Source organism: Mauremys mutica, chromosome 8, assembly GCF_020497125.1.
Source record: "Mauremys mutica isolate MM-2020 ecotype Southern chromosome 8, ASM2049712v1, whole genome shotgun sequence".
Lineage (NCBI taxonomy): Eukaryota > Metazoa > Chordata > Testudines > Geoemydidae > Mauremys > Mauremys mutica.
The window spans coordinates 53633265-53647784 of NC_059079.1; the positions used below are offsets into that span (position 1 = coordinate 53633265).

The 14520-nt window shown below is 45.6% G+C and overlaps 1 protein-coding gene across 3 annotated transcripts in view; it reads right to left on the bottom strand.

Annotated features, from left to right (window-relative positions):
• The window catches only part of LOC123375428 (maestro heat-like repeat-containing protein family member 2B), a 47339-nt gene continuing 32819 nt past the window's right edge, over nt 1-14520 (bottom strand). Inside the window, exons 27-32 of one of the 3 annotated variants that reach the window (XM_045026294.1) lie at nt 13550-13705; nt 12914-13048; nt 12611-12713; nt 11467-11532; nt 10507-10641; nt 1-97 (exon numbers count right to left, since the gene is read on the bottom strand). In XM_045026294.1, coding sequence (XP_044882229.1) covers nt 10544-10641; nt 11467-11532; nt 12611-12713; nt 12914-13048; nt 13550-13705 — 558 coding nt within the window. In that variant the 3' untranslated portion in view covers nt 1-97; nt 10507-10543. Of the gene's footprint in view, nt 98-2488; nt 9499-9633; nt 10642-11466; nt 11533-12610; nt 12714-12913; nt 13049-13549; nt 13706-14520 lie in introns of those variants that run through there. The other 2 variants (XM_045026293.1, XR_006581446.1) reach the window with 2 other exon arrangements.

Genomic DNA, 14520 nt, shown 5'->3' on the forward strand with positions numbered 1-14520 from the left:
TTCGAACAGTTTAGTAGGAAATATGTACACAGTATATACAAAATCTGGAGCTGGGTTATTTACATATGATCTTGTTTGTGAGATACATGGCCAGCACCTGAAAAAGAAATGTGAAGAGTCATCAGTATTTGTCCAGTGCCCCTTAATACACATAAACAGAGTGCAGAATACTAGGGAATAACAATAGGAGAACATGGACTGGGAATAAGCTGCTGGATACGGTATAGAAAACAATCACCAAAACAGGAAACACTACAAGATTAGGGGAACCCATATTACTTAATAGAGTCGCTTTTGAATTAGTGGAATGTGTCAATTCAACAGGGCTCTCTATTGATTTCCTTCCAATATTCAACTGTTACAGGAACGTTGTCTCCCCATTGAGAACTATAAGCAATAACATCCCAGACTCCCTCTGCCTTTCGCCCTCCTCTGCTAACTGCTGCCTGGTGAATCCTCACAAGCCCTGCACCCAAGGGGACAGTAAACTGGAGAATGAGGTGGTGATGGACACTAGAAACCTGACCATTCAGTGACCTTTTGATATGAGGTGAAGGATCATAGTAGCTAACTTTGGAGGATGAGTTGAGGGGAGGGGAGAGAGATAGCTCAGTGGTTTGAGCATTAGCCTGCTAAACCCAGGGTTGTGAGTTCAATCCTTGAGGAGGCCATTTGGGGATTGGTCCTGCTTTGAGCAGGGGGTTGGACTAGATGATCTCCTGAGGTCCCTTCCAACCCTAATAATCTATGATTCCATGATCTGCTGAGCACCTTCTGTGAAGGGCAGAGCATCCTTATCTCCCAATAACATCAGTGGGAGTTTGAGAACACTCAGCAACTCATAGGCTTGGGAAATACAAAGGCCTTGGGAGGCTAAAGTTAAGCACTAAAATCTGCAGGTAGATGCCTAAATACCCATTATAGCCACCTGCAGAGGTGCTGATTAGGGCACTTAAATCTCTATCAGCTTTGTGGTGTTTCAAATAGATATTTGAAAAGCAAGGGGACTGATGTTTAAAGGCATATTTGGCCTTTGGTTGCCATTAGACAACTTCATGCCAGGTGAGTGGGTTTTCCAAACCCAGATACCTGAACTCAGACTCCTAACAACCACGGGTAGGTGCATCAATAGGGGTGGGGTTAGTTGTAAAGTCACCCTTTTGCTGCCCTATGTTGCAGTGGAGCAGGGCAAAGTAGCCATAAAGCTGCCCTAAGAGGCAGCTAGGAATTCCCCAGCATGTGCAAATCCCTAACACCCAGAGAACCAGCATAGAGAGTGTACAGCCAGTGTAGCTGGCTGTATGTCACCAACTCCTAGCTTCCCACCCAAGTATATGGGGTGTGAGCTGGGAACAGAAGATGGCGCACACAGTGTGCGTTGTGCTACAGCTATCTCCAGTGCAGCAATGGCTGTTACAAGACAGCGTAATTTAGAACAGCCCAGAGTCTAGAGCTCAGGTGTATTTGAGGATCTGAGCCAGTACTTGACTGTTACTATAATAATGACCTCTGAGCAAGCAGTATAATGTACATGCTTATCAATGAGCTTATCCAGAGGCTGCATGTCCATCAGAATGACTAGATGTCCTGATGTGTAATAAAAACGCTTTGCATAATAAAAATCAACCCAGGCTACTTTACAGGGCCTGATCCTTCTCTCACTTACAGCATCTGAGCAGTAGGACAACGGCGACTACTGCCCAGTATTATAGTTGCCTCTGTCTTCTTCCAATTTTGGGTAGCAGCAGCGAGGAGTATAAGGGCCCTACTATCAATCAAAACTTAACCCCACCCCTTGACCCAATAAGCCCTGCCCGCCGGTCATCAGAAGCCCCACCCCACGGGGGTATTACTTTTGGGGTCAAGGCAGACACATGACTGGAAGCAAGGTGTGTCATGTGACCCCTCTAAGAACTCCTTCCACTATACCAATCAGGATAGATTTTGCCCCGATAGGAACGCCCCGAGAGAAGATTTAACCAACCAGGGGGAGTTCCGGGGTTTGTGTGACCCCTCTAAGAACTCCTCCCACTGCCCTCTACCAATCAGGAGGGGCTTCAGCCACTAGAGAGCACCCTGAGAGGAGATTAGACCAATTGGGGGGAATTCTGGGGCTGGGTGACCATCCAGAAGTGGTTCGTGTGACCCCCTCTAGGAACTCGTCCCACCACCCTCTACCAGTCGCGATGGGTTTCGGCTGCAGAGGACTGCCCCGAAAGGAGATTTGACCAAAACAGGGCAGGTTCTGGGATGGGGTGACCACCCAGAAGAGGGTTGTGTGACCCCTCTAAGAACTCCTCCCAATGCCCTCTGCCAATCAGAGTGCATCACCATCACCCCACAAGTCCCAGAGCTGGACAGAGAAGGCGATCTCTTACCAAGAAGACATGTTTCAGAAATTGTGGAAAGGATGAGAGGAAACGTGGACTCCTTTACCACCCCCCTGAGAACTTCAGACTTTGTTTTAGCCCCGCGGACCTTTGGACTCGTGTGGAGAAAGTGCTACAGCAGCAACAGTTCCGAAGAAGTTGAGGGAACAGGCGAGGGGATTCCTTTGGCCCAGCCATTGATGGATACGCCAGAACCTGAACCCAAAGCCCAACCATTCATGAGACACACCAATGAGCATGGTGGCCTCGTTGTCCACCACCCTGGAGGAGGAAGGCGATCATTGCTTGGGGGAGTTACCGGCGGACAAGCTGAACGGAAAAGACGTCGCTCAGGTAAATGAATGATTAAGAAGCGACAGTTGATGATGAGGTGTAATGAGGTTAGGAACCTGGGGTTGTGTAAATCTAAATAACAAGCAGTGAGAACTTACACTTGTTTCTTGTCTGAGACAGCTCGATGATGCCTTTCTAGAGGACCCGGAGGCCCTGGACAACGTTGCATCAAGCAGCAAAGATGAACCGGGCCCGCCTTGTTTTTGCTGAACGCCGCTAAAAATTGTTGAAGAGGACTTCGAGGATGAAGGTTATAAGGAGTTTAGGAGAAGGTTTGGCATGGAACTCGCTGAGCCAGTGCCACATTGTGAGTGTAAAAATGTATGTGGACTATCGTATGCATTGCTGTTTATGCTGTTCTTAATAACTGTCTTAGGGAAAAGCTTTTTGAAGATTGTGAGGGCTATGTCATAGATGCCCCAGCCCAATGGCACCATGACTGTGTGATTTGGACTTCAACTTTATATATAAATTTGTAAATTTAAATATGTAAATTAAAAAAAACATCTATTGAAAAGGGCTCTGTGACTATATGCATTTCTGTTAGAAGGTCTCTGGCCCTTAAGTGAGCTAAAAGTTTTAATGGAGCCTCTTGGTTTGTTTTCAAGAAGCTGTATGTCTTTTAAATTAAAAAAAAATGGTTTGTGAGAATCTAACTTTTGTGGTTTTGTGTAAAAAAGACCCATTTACAGCAAAAAGCTGAAATGTATGTTGTGGGAGAAGAAAAATCCTAAAAATGTGTTTACAGTGTAACCATTCAGCCCATCAGAGTTGGCAGCAACAAGAGCTGCGTTCAGTTGCTAGGAACTCCAGTCCAATAACACAATGCAAAACTGGCTCAAGCCCTCAGCCAGTGGGGCACTGAGGCTCCCCTACTACAAGCTAAAATCACCACTTACTGTGTTAAGTAGTAGGGAGGACTCAGTGCTGGTTCACCATTAGCCCAAAGTGAATTCAGCTCTGCAGTCTGTAATCAGACTCTTCATGGAATCAAAATTAGCACTAACATTTCACAGTGGAGACAGGAAGAAGAGATGGAATTAGTGTCTGGGGCCCACCAGGTACAAATACCTGTCCCCAGCCTCTCTCAATTTGCTGAGTTTTGGAACCCATGTCCCTTGCCTAGCGAGTGCTACTTAGTTGATGGTGAGTCCCTCCGTCATAAAAGGCCAAGTACAGTTCCACTGTCCTTGATTCAGATAATCAGGATAACAAGACTTTATTCTTCCTGCCTCAATAACAGAGAAACTGGGGATTTCACAGCAGCCAAAGTGACCATTTGGGCTACTGTGGGCTCATGCTAGGCGGGGTGGGTGTGCCTGTGCAAACGAGATCAACCCCTGACATTCTTTTCCACAACTCACCACCAAATGTCAGGGTAGATCTCACCCTGACTCTGCTTACAACAGTAAAACAAACAGGGATGGTTCAGACATATGTTTGAGTACAATAGAATTGACTCATCCTGTTGAACTGAATGGTTTTAACCACACCCCCACTGAATAGTGAAGGTAACTGTGACTACTTATCGTTGTTGCCATAGGGATAAATTTGATTGGTGTGCACCCATAGTAAGGGAGGTGGGTGGGTGAGTTTTGATTAATATGAAATGAAATAAAACCTCAGGAATTTGCAGATGTTATTGGACAGTTTAAATATAACCCCTGGAGTTGACAGAGTGCTATTGGACAGTTTAAATATGACCCGGGAGTTGGTTGGATGCTATGGGTCAATTCAAAGCCATTAAAAGTTTAAATTAATATATTTACAACAAACACACACACACACACACCCCAGGGTCTAAACCAAAACTGAAATGTTTCAAGGGATCACAAACCTTCACCATGCTTTAGAAGAAGCATTTGCTCTAAAGACAATCAAACATTTAAAAGCTCTAGGGGGCTTATTATGGCTGTGATACAACCATTTTATTTCAACCCCCACCCCAAACTTTATGCATGAAAGAAACGTTTTAAAAAACAAGCCCTAAAGATATGTATTGATATCTGCAAAAGGTCCCCACTTGGGACGGGGGGGGGGGAGCAGTTACATTAAGGATTGGGGATTTATGTTTAATACTGTAAGAAGGCCCTACAGAAAAATGTATTTTAACTAAAAGAAAAAATGTAGCCGAAAGCACCTCAGTTGTGCAGACAGCTTAATTCCCCCACCCCAGCTCACAAAAGGGAATGTTAGGAAGGGGCCTAAAGTCCTTAAGTCTCTAGTATTTCAGAGCTGTAGCGATCAAATCAACCTGCTGGCTACTATTTTGAAGTCCTTTTGAAACAAAGGGCTTGGATAGTATGAAAACCTCAGGTATTTTGGAGACTTTTTTTCCAACAGAAACTCTTGAATGGCTGCTGGGCTGCAAGAGGAGGTATGCTCCCTGTTTTAAACTCTGAAAATATATATTGTATAATATCACTCGTTGGCTGTGCTGTCTTAGTAAATAATGGTGCCTATGTTTATTGCAGTGTGATCTGTTTAGCACAGAACTAGTAACTTTAAATTGCATTTCATCACCAGGCCAAGGTAAAAACCATTTTAACTGTAGTTTTGCTTAATAACTTCAGGTACTACACAGGTTGTATAGGGATTTGGGGCTAATACTAACTAACAGTTTTTGCTTGTTCTTTAATCCAAAGGCCCAAACACACATTGAGGGGGACAGAACAAGCATGTGCCTGCAACACTTTATCCTGTAGTAGAAGGTAACTTTCTGAAATTGGCTTTTAAATGCGTGTGGGTTTTAAATTCTCTCTCTCTCTCTCTCTGTAAAACATAGGTGGGATTTTTTTTTTAAGTATATGGCTGCAAACTGATGGTAACGGTGTGTTTCAAACTAACAGGGTGTTGTTTTTTTAGTGTGCAAAATGTGTTTTAACCTGGATTTTAGAAGTTGATTTTAAAAGCCGTTTGGTTTTTAGTTTGCAAAATGAGGTGTATTTAAAAAAAAGTTTGTAGGTTTGTTGTTTTAAAATGGTAGAAAAACTCAAAACTCCTGTTGTTATACAGCCTGAAATGGATTATTTTGTTTTAAAGCTATGACTTTTTAAATAGAAAAATACCCTAATGAATATTTTATTTTTAAGTTTACAAGACAGTTTCATGTGATTAATAATAATAATATCATCTGCTCCACAAACCTACCCAATACCAGCAGTGTTGAGAGACCCTGACAAACTCTTTCAGTACCTGTTTTCCCTCAACTATAAGGTTTCATCCTGCAAGTTTATCAACGATGAAACAGCATGAGTGTCTTGAAAGGACCCAAAAGACCGGTACTATGTCTCTGGAAATACCAGTGTTTTCATAGCCTGTTTCACCACTGCTTATGCCTGCATAGAACTATACAACCTGCTAGACAGGTTGCAAAAGCAGTGCCTGTACCATGACACTGACTTGGTGATATTTGTGAAAAAGGAGGGTGACTGGAATCCTCCTCTGCGGAATTATTTAGGCAAGATCCCGCCAGATCAACACATCACCGAGTTTGTGTCGGCAGGACCGAAAACATACGGGTAAAAGCTGCCGGGAAGAAAGACCTGCATGAAAGTCAAAAAGTATTACCCTGAACGTAGCAAATTGTGAAAAGATCAACTTGGACAGTTTGAAAGATCTAGTTCTGGACTATTGCACGGGCCTGTGAGAAAACACCTCCAAAAAGATAGAGGTTCAGCAGCCCTCTATCATAAGGAACAAAAATCAGTGGCAAATAAAGACAAAAACCCTTAAGAAAACACAGAAAGTCGTTTCCACCAAGAAGGTCCTAGGAGAAGGGTTTAAAACCCTGCCCTATGGCTTTAAAAATGGTTGTGAGGTGGAAACACCCCTTTTCTGCAATTTCTGCGGGGCCTAGCAACTGTGGGAAAATGTGTTGGATAATACCAAACAAACATTGTCTGTTATGCCTGAGAGTATTGGATAACATGGCTATAAAAATCATTGCAAGATACACGTCTGGGCTTGTTGAAACATGTTTTAAGCAAGGCTAGATATGCCCAAGAATTTAAATTTAGTTTTTACAAAATTCATCACCATCCGGTCGTTTTGCACTAAGTCGTTAGAATACAATTTTAAAATCCAGTCAAAAGATAAACCCTTGCTACGATGATGTAAGAAAAACACGCAGTGATCGCTGCAGGCGACAGAGTGGGGGTCTTGTAATTGTCTATTGTGAAACACATTATCTGTGGCATTTTTGTTTAAAAATTTCATAATGCTTTTAGGAAACAACACGCTATTCGGGGGGGTGCCCGTATGAGTCAAAAAACTCTCCACGGTTACACCTCACCAGATACAAGGTGAGCCAACATTCACCAGGTTGGTTATGTGGATGCGTGTTGACCACCAAACCTAAGGGTCTCAGAGAGCTTGCTGCCAGGGAGCCAATCATAAGGGAATTCTTTTTTGTGTAAGAGGTCATTGATGAGACACGTGAGAGCTGCACGGTGTCCATGTTCACATATAGTCAAGCAGAACATTTCTCCTCTGATTTATCACTATGATGTTGTCAAAAACCCCATACACGATCATATTGACGGTGACGGTTAAAGCCGTCCCAAAACGTATTTCTGCTCTCAGGTTCCCGGTTTTAAACAGGGAACAGTGATTGGTGCATTCTTGGTTGGGAGACAGGTCAAAGGCAAACAAGGTGTAACCCCGTGCAAACTCCTCACGGTTGATTAACAGAGAACGATCTTTCACCTGTTTACCAGCTGTCTGTACCAGATTCATATGTTCTCTCACGCAGTGTTCTGCCTCGAAGTCTGGTTGCAGAGGCTCGGTTACGGAATATTCCACCTACGCCAGCCCCATACATCCAGGAAGGGCATATCCCACCTGGGCTTTGTAATAGTTCCTGTAGATGGTGGGGTCGCTGTAATTTTTTAGGATCGCCATAATGTTTTGCTTTTTAGAAGCCTCGCTCTCTCCAGGGACACAGGTGCCCCTTGATGATCACCTTGCCAAAGCAATACAAGACGTGTCTGTTCTGATCTGTCTATTTCAATGGTAATGGTATCGATGTGGTGTTTTCTGACAGGAACGTAATGAGGTTTATCGTAGGTGATGGTGACAAACTCGTTGTTTCTTCCTCGGACAGGGACACAACGTAACGGGGAACAGAAAAGTTCCCCACAAACTCGTGTTCTACAATATGTGAACAGACGCAAGAAATTAAAAGCCCTGTGATGTCTGCTGAGAAGGGGAATTTTTGGACGCTGTGCTTCGGGCCCAAACCTAGAACGTTAGCTAGCTCCCCGCTGATAGAAAACATAGAAGTAAAATCGGCAGATTTAAGACTAACTTTTCTACCCCCAGGGTCGTAGTTCATGACCACCTCAGGCGGTGTGGGGTGACGAGCCACAGTACTGTTCATATGATCCAATAATTCAGGTATGGACGAGTAATAACCTCGTTGTAGGATAAACTCCAGGCCATACCTGCAAAGGTGATTTCAAAAGGGGTGTCTTCGTTGATAGTGTTCCGGCTGTGCGGGTATTATATTTCCACTAACCCACCTCCCAGGCTCTCCGGAGATCCTAGGGCTTAATTAGCCGTATTGTAAAGTTCAAGCTGGTGTTCTGAGGAAAAACTGCAGAGCTGGCATTGCTGGGCAACGTAATGTAGAATCTGCTGTCGCTCATTTTTCTCTCTCTCTGTCTTTGCAGGAGGAATCTTTTTGTTTGTTTCTTTTGTTTGTGTCTAAATGTCACAGAGTTGAGAAGCTTCCACCCAGCTGTTAAACTTATCGCCTCCTCAAACCATTTCACCAGTAGCTGCTTTCTTCTCCCTTTTCCTTTATCCGCTAGAACTTTTTTGATCCTGTAAATCCTGTCTCATTTGGGGTTTACTTTTTGTAATTCTTCAGGGTAAAAAGATCCAGTAACTGTCTCACCCTCGTAATCTTTTAATCAGTATATAGGTCTCTGGCTCCTGGTTAAGGCTTCATCCACTATAAATAGCTCATCAGTAAACGTCTGTTCATAACCTTTTTCAAAGGCTCCTTTGAGTTTAGATAGTCTCACATGGTTGCCTTTTCTAAAAGGGGCAACAACTGGTTTTATTTTAAAACCATCTCTATAAACTGTTTTCCATATCTTCAGAGAATGTGAAGGATTAACATCAGCAGGTCTGGTACGTATAGTTCTGTGAAAGCGCCGGTTGTCACTCTTTATAAAGTCAGATAACACGTCTTAAAGCCTCTGTTGTGTTTGGAGAACCGGTGCACATCTACCAGATCTGCCTGCCATTGCGCGTCCACATCTGAAACAATGGTCTTGTTTCTTTTAAAATGTATTTGAGCCAGTTTGTGTAAAGTGTAAGCATCTGATCTGAAAGCCAAGCTGTTACCTGTCTTCTATTTAAAGTTTTACTGTGCTTTTTGGCCACTCAGAAAGAGGATTCCCCCACCAAAGCTCCCAGCTTCCCTGGGGATGCAATATATTTTCATTAACAGAGTTGTCTGTGGAGACAGGACTGTTCCTGGTACCGTCTTTTACTAACGCAAGTATGGAGGGGAATAAAGTCACAGGGACACATTTAAATAAGTTTAATTAATTGCCTGGTTTAACACAACCTTTGACAGACACCTGTAAAAATGGACGCCGTGACCCCTACAACGAAAGACTCTGAGCTGGTTCATTCTTCTATTTTCTCCTTTTCCGGATTTTCCTCTTGAGAGCTGCATCTCAGACAGGAGCAAAAACAGCTGATGCACGACAGGGCTACCGATGTGTACGTTCTCAAAGGCCTCTTGAAAGGCATCGTCGAGCTGTTGAGAGATTTTCAGACAAAAAAAACAGTGTAAGCAACCCCCTGCTTGTTCTTAGATTTATGCAATGCCAAGTCGATTCCTAACCCCATTATACCCCCATGATCGACCATCGCTTCTTAATCATTCATTTACCTGAGCAACGTCTTTCCCGTTCACCTTGTCCACCAGTGACTCCCCCAAGCCATGATCATCTTCCCACTTTAGGGGGGGGTTGTCACACTCATTGGGGTTCTTCACGAGGGTTTGGGGCGGGTCCTGAGGTATCTATCAATGGTCGAGTCAAAGGGCCCTCCTCGGAACTGTAACTGCTATAGCGCTTTATCCATACAAGCCCAAAAGGTCCTCGGGGCTAAAACAAAGTCTGAAGATCTCAGGGGAGAGGTAAAGGAGTCCATGTCTCCTCTCAGCCTTTCCACAATTCATAAAACACATCTTCTTGGTAAGAGATGGCCTCCTCTGCCCAGCGCTGGGACTTATGAGGTGATGTGCTGCACTCTGATAGGCAGAGGGCATTGGAAGGAGTTCTTAGAGGGGTCACATGACCCTCTTCTGGGAGGCTCACCCCTTCCGAGAACCCACCCTGTTTTGGTCAACTCTCCTCTTGGGGCAGTCCTCTGCAGCTGAAACCCATTGCAATTGGTAAAGGGTGGTGAGAGGAGTTCCTAGAGGGGTCACATGAAGCACTTCCGGATGGGTCACCCCACCCCAGAATTCCCCCCAGTTGGTCAAATCTCCTCTTGGAGTGATCCCCAGTGGCTGAAACCCATCCTGATCGGTAGATGGCGGTGGGAGGAGTTCTTAGAGGGGTCACACAAAGGACAGGTCACCTGCCCCAGAACTCCCCCTGATTGGTCAAGTCTTCTCTCTGGGCATTCCTATTGGGGCGAAACCCATCCTGATTAGTAGAGGAAAGTGGGAGGAGTTCTTAGAGGGGTCACATGACACATCTTGCTGCCGGGGTCAAGGGGTGGGGTTAACATTTGATTGATGGTAGGGCCCTTATACCACTGGAGCGCCTTGTTCTGTTTGTCTCCGTTCTGCTTCATTCGCCAAGCGCTCCGCCAGGACAGATGTCACTTATGATCTCCGTTGCCACCAGCTGGACAGTGGGACTTGGGTCTTTCTCTAGGACCCGGAGAGCTGAAATTACAGAGGACATCACGTTAGTGAACAGACTGTCAAATCACAGCTAAGTGTGATCACAGAACCTTGAAGTACCTGAGCAGAATGATCACATGGAAAAATGTGAAACTGGGCTCAGTCCTTCTATTGGGGTGGAAAATACATGAGAGATGAATAGGCCTCACTTTTCATATAGTCACCTGTGCCTGAAATAGCTGGAGACTTATTACTTCTGAATACCACACGACAGCAGCTCTCCAATACAAACAAAGCTTTAGGGTCCCTCATTGGGTCCCTTCCATGCTCCCAACTGTGGGGAGACCCTGACTCTACCAGAAAGTCATCCACTCTGCTGCAAATGGAAGAAGGTCCATTGTTTCAATAGCTTCCACTTTTCAGTTATTTTCCAGCTCTATTCAGGAGCCACTGCCTGAGCTCAACTCAACCTGGAATTTAACACAGACCAGGTCCAAGCTGGTTTGCGCAAGATACAGGGCACCTACTGGAAGCAAAATTGCTGGTGGGAAATTTGGGGTAGCAGAAAGTGGCTACTTCTCACTTGGGGAGTCCACAGAAAGCCAATAAAGCCCAAAGTGTGGATAGCACTGGCTGGGGAGGGGGCATTGCCAGGACAACCAGCAGATGCACTGACTCATATCACACCTTCTGCAGCTTCCTCCTTCAGGGGAAATTAAGGCTGACTTTCTACTGGGCAAGAGTGAATTTGTCCTTTGATGTGTGGCTGATGCACTTTGCACCAGTGGCATCGGTTACTGCTGCTTGTCAGCTAAATTCCTTTATAACTCATTAATGAGCAGGACTTCAGCTGTATTTATCACTTACACATCAGCAGATGTTCCAGGTCCAGCCATTTCATACGCTGAGTGTCTGTGTGTTCCAGGATGATGCCTAAATACACAATGTCAAATAAATAACAACAATAATAAAACCTTCCCTTGTTGAGTGCAAAGTGATATTAGCAGCCCCTAGACAGGTCTTTGGGGTCTCCTACTGTGGGCCTAAGGGTGAGCTGTGGGCAAGAGGATGCTAGAGCGGTTTAGAGTCCACACTGAAGAGAATGAGAGAGACATTTTTTAAAAAGAATGTTTACATAAAACCCATTTGCTTGAAACAGTCTGTGCTCCTCTTGCCACTGCAGTCAGTTATTGGAGACATACTAAGATAGTGTCTTGGTCTAGTGGTCTGAGCAAAGGACTGGGGCCAGGAATAAGTGAGTTCTAAGCAGGGATCTCACAAGGTGACTGATAGGTGAGCCCCAATGCCTGCCTGTCTCACATGGGTGTGCTAGGGAGAAGAGGGCACTGGGTCAAAGAGGAGGAACCTAATGCTTCCTTGACAAGGTGCTGTGGCCAGGAAGGTGAAACAGCAGGCGCTATGGGGAGGTGGGCTGCTTGCCTCCCAGTGAGGAGCACTGAACAGCACTGGGTAGGTCTGCACTTTGAGCTAGGGGTATCACACCCAGTTCAATGGGACAGGCCCACACTAGCTCTGACAGCGCTAGCATTAGAATGTAGCTAAGGCAGCACAAGCCGTGGGAGGAGCAGCCACTGTGAGAATAGACTTTGGGGTTTGGATGGGATCATACTTGGGGTGGTTAAACCTCCTGCTGCTCCTGCCGTCGCAGCTACTCTCTATTTTTAGCACACAGGGCTAGTGCGGGTGTGTCTCATCAAGCTGGGAATTATACCCCCAGCTCAAAGTGTAACCATGCCCTACGTGACAGTGTCCCAGCCACTACTACGAAATGACTGCACCGTGCTTCCCCTGCAACAATCTCGAAGCACTTTATAGCAACTAATGAATTCCTCCGACCACCATCCTGGAGTGGTAGGGACATTAACATCTCCATCTATGACTGGGAAACTGAGGCACAGAGAGATTAATGGCAGCTCAGTGCTGCATAGTGGGATTTTTTCTGTCTCCCTCAATGGGAATATCAAAAGGGACACTGGGCATCATCTCTCACCAGCTAAGTTGGCGGCACCTGCCCGGATCCCTTCCCAGCTGCTACTGAAGGACGCGATGGTTGTGCTGTACAAGTTCTCCAGCAGTTCTGCATTTTCTTTGGCCTAGAGGAAATCAGGGACACATGAGCTCTCTCTGGCTAGAAGTGCCCTTTGACTGCCAGCACATGCTTTTATGAACCACAGGTAAATAAGAGCAAGAACAGGTGGCTGGGTAGAAGTGGGAAAAATGGGAATCTGGGGCAGATTTACATTTCCCATCCCCCTCCAGTCAATAATCTCCTACAGTTCAACAGCTCACTCACAAGGTGTCTGCAAATGTCCACCTGGAGCTCTTCAGGCTTCAGCTCGGCTCTGCCACCAAGGTGCTTATTGATCGCATGTTGGAGTCTCTTCAGTCCCAAAAACGGGAAACAGAGGTGAAATGTAGCTCTGCATTCCTGAAAAAGAGCGTCACACCATTGACTTGTTCCCTACCGAGTGCTGTGTTCAATCAAAGGGAACTCATCTGCGTGACTGCTCATCTATTCCAGGACAAAAAGGGATTCATCTGGATGTGACTGGCAGAAACATGCAGGAATGACTAATAGAGGGGAGAGCTTCCACTGAAACCTGGAGGTAGCATCAATGTCTTTTGGGAACAGATATACCGATGAAAGCTGCTTCACCAGGCACAGCTGTGGTCTCTCCTCTGTTCTGGGGAGGCAGGGGCCTGGGGTGCAGAGACAGACAGGAACAGAGACCTGTCGGGGTCAGACCCATGACCTATCCTGGATTCTGGTGAGGCAGCCATGGACCAACCTGGCTGGAACTGACTCAGCAGGAGGGCAATGAACTGAGGGGAGAATTTGAGCCTCCACAACAAGCAGGAATAGCAGTGCTCCCCTGACATTGGGAGGAAGATTCCTTTGGCTTAGTAAATAAGTCACTGTTGGTCTTACCATTGAAACCTTGGGGCTTGGGTCTTGCAGGTGCAGCAGAAGTATGACCCAGCTCTTTCGAACCTGCTCAGCGAAATAGGCCTTCCATTTTTTCTTTGTCAACTGAGCCAGGATGCCAAATAGGACAAAGGCCACTGAGCGAAGAGCATCGTCCTCCTACAGCCAAGAAAGCCCCACAACTTGGTAAGTAAGGGACAATCCCATCATGCACCTCACACAGCCGTCTCTTCTACGCTAAAGTAGAGTGATTGCAACTACAGCTAGTCAGATAAACTTTAATTAACCAATTTTTTGTTCGAATTTTCTGATTCATGAAAATATTTTAGAGACAGTTCAATTTTGATGAAATTCCTCCAGAAGCCAGGCAGGGTCCTTAGAAACCTGCCTGGTGTCTTGCCAGTACACCCATCCAGCTCCTTGGCAGCCAATCTAGCAGGCTGACTGGAATCATCAGCTTCCAGGCTCCCAGCTTTGGGGGGAAGGATAGCTCAGTGGTTTGAGCATTGGCCTGCTAAACCCAGGGTTGTGAGTTCAGTCCCTGGGGGGCCATTTTGGGAACTGGGATAAAAAGCTGGGGATTGGTCCTGCTTTGAGCAGAGGGTTGGACTAGATGACCTCCTGAGGTCCCTTCCAATTCTATGACCCTGGGAGTCCTAGCTCTCAAATTTGCAACTCCCTGGCACCTCTAGCTCCCAGAGTTTCCTGGGTTCCCAGCACCAGGATAGTCTGAGAGCAGACTGCCCCGGGCCAAGGCTTCCAATAGAGCTAGGTTGAGAATAGTAATTCTGTTTCACAAGGAGTTCTGAAGTTTGGGGAGAGGGGTTCCCACAAATGGGAACAAAACCAAAATTTGAAATCTCAAAATTCTCTGCAAAAGAGAATTATCATTCCAACCCTCTCACATAAAAACGGTATAGAGCAGGCCCAACGCTCTCTATTGCACTCTGTAACCCCCTTTTCATGGTTATCTA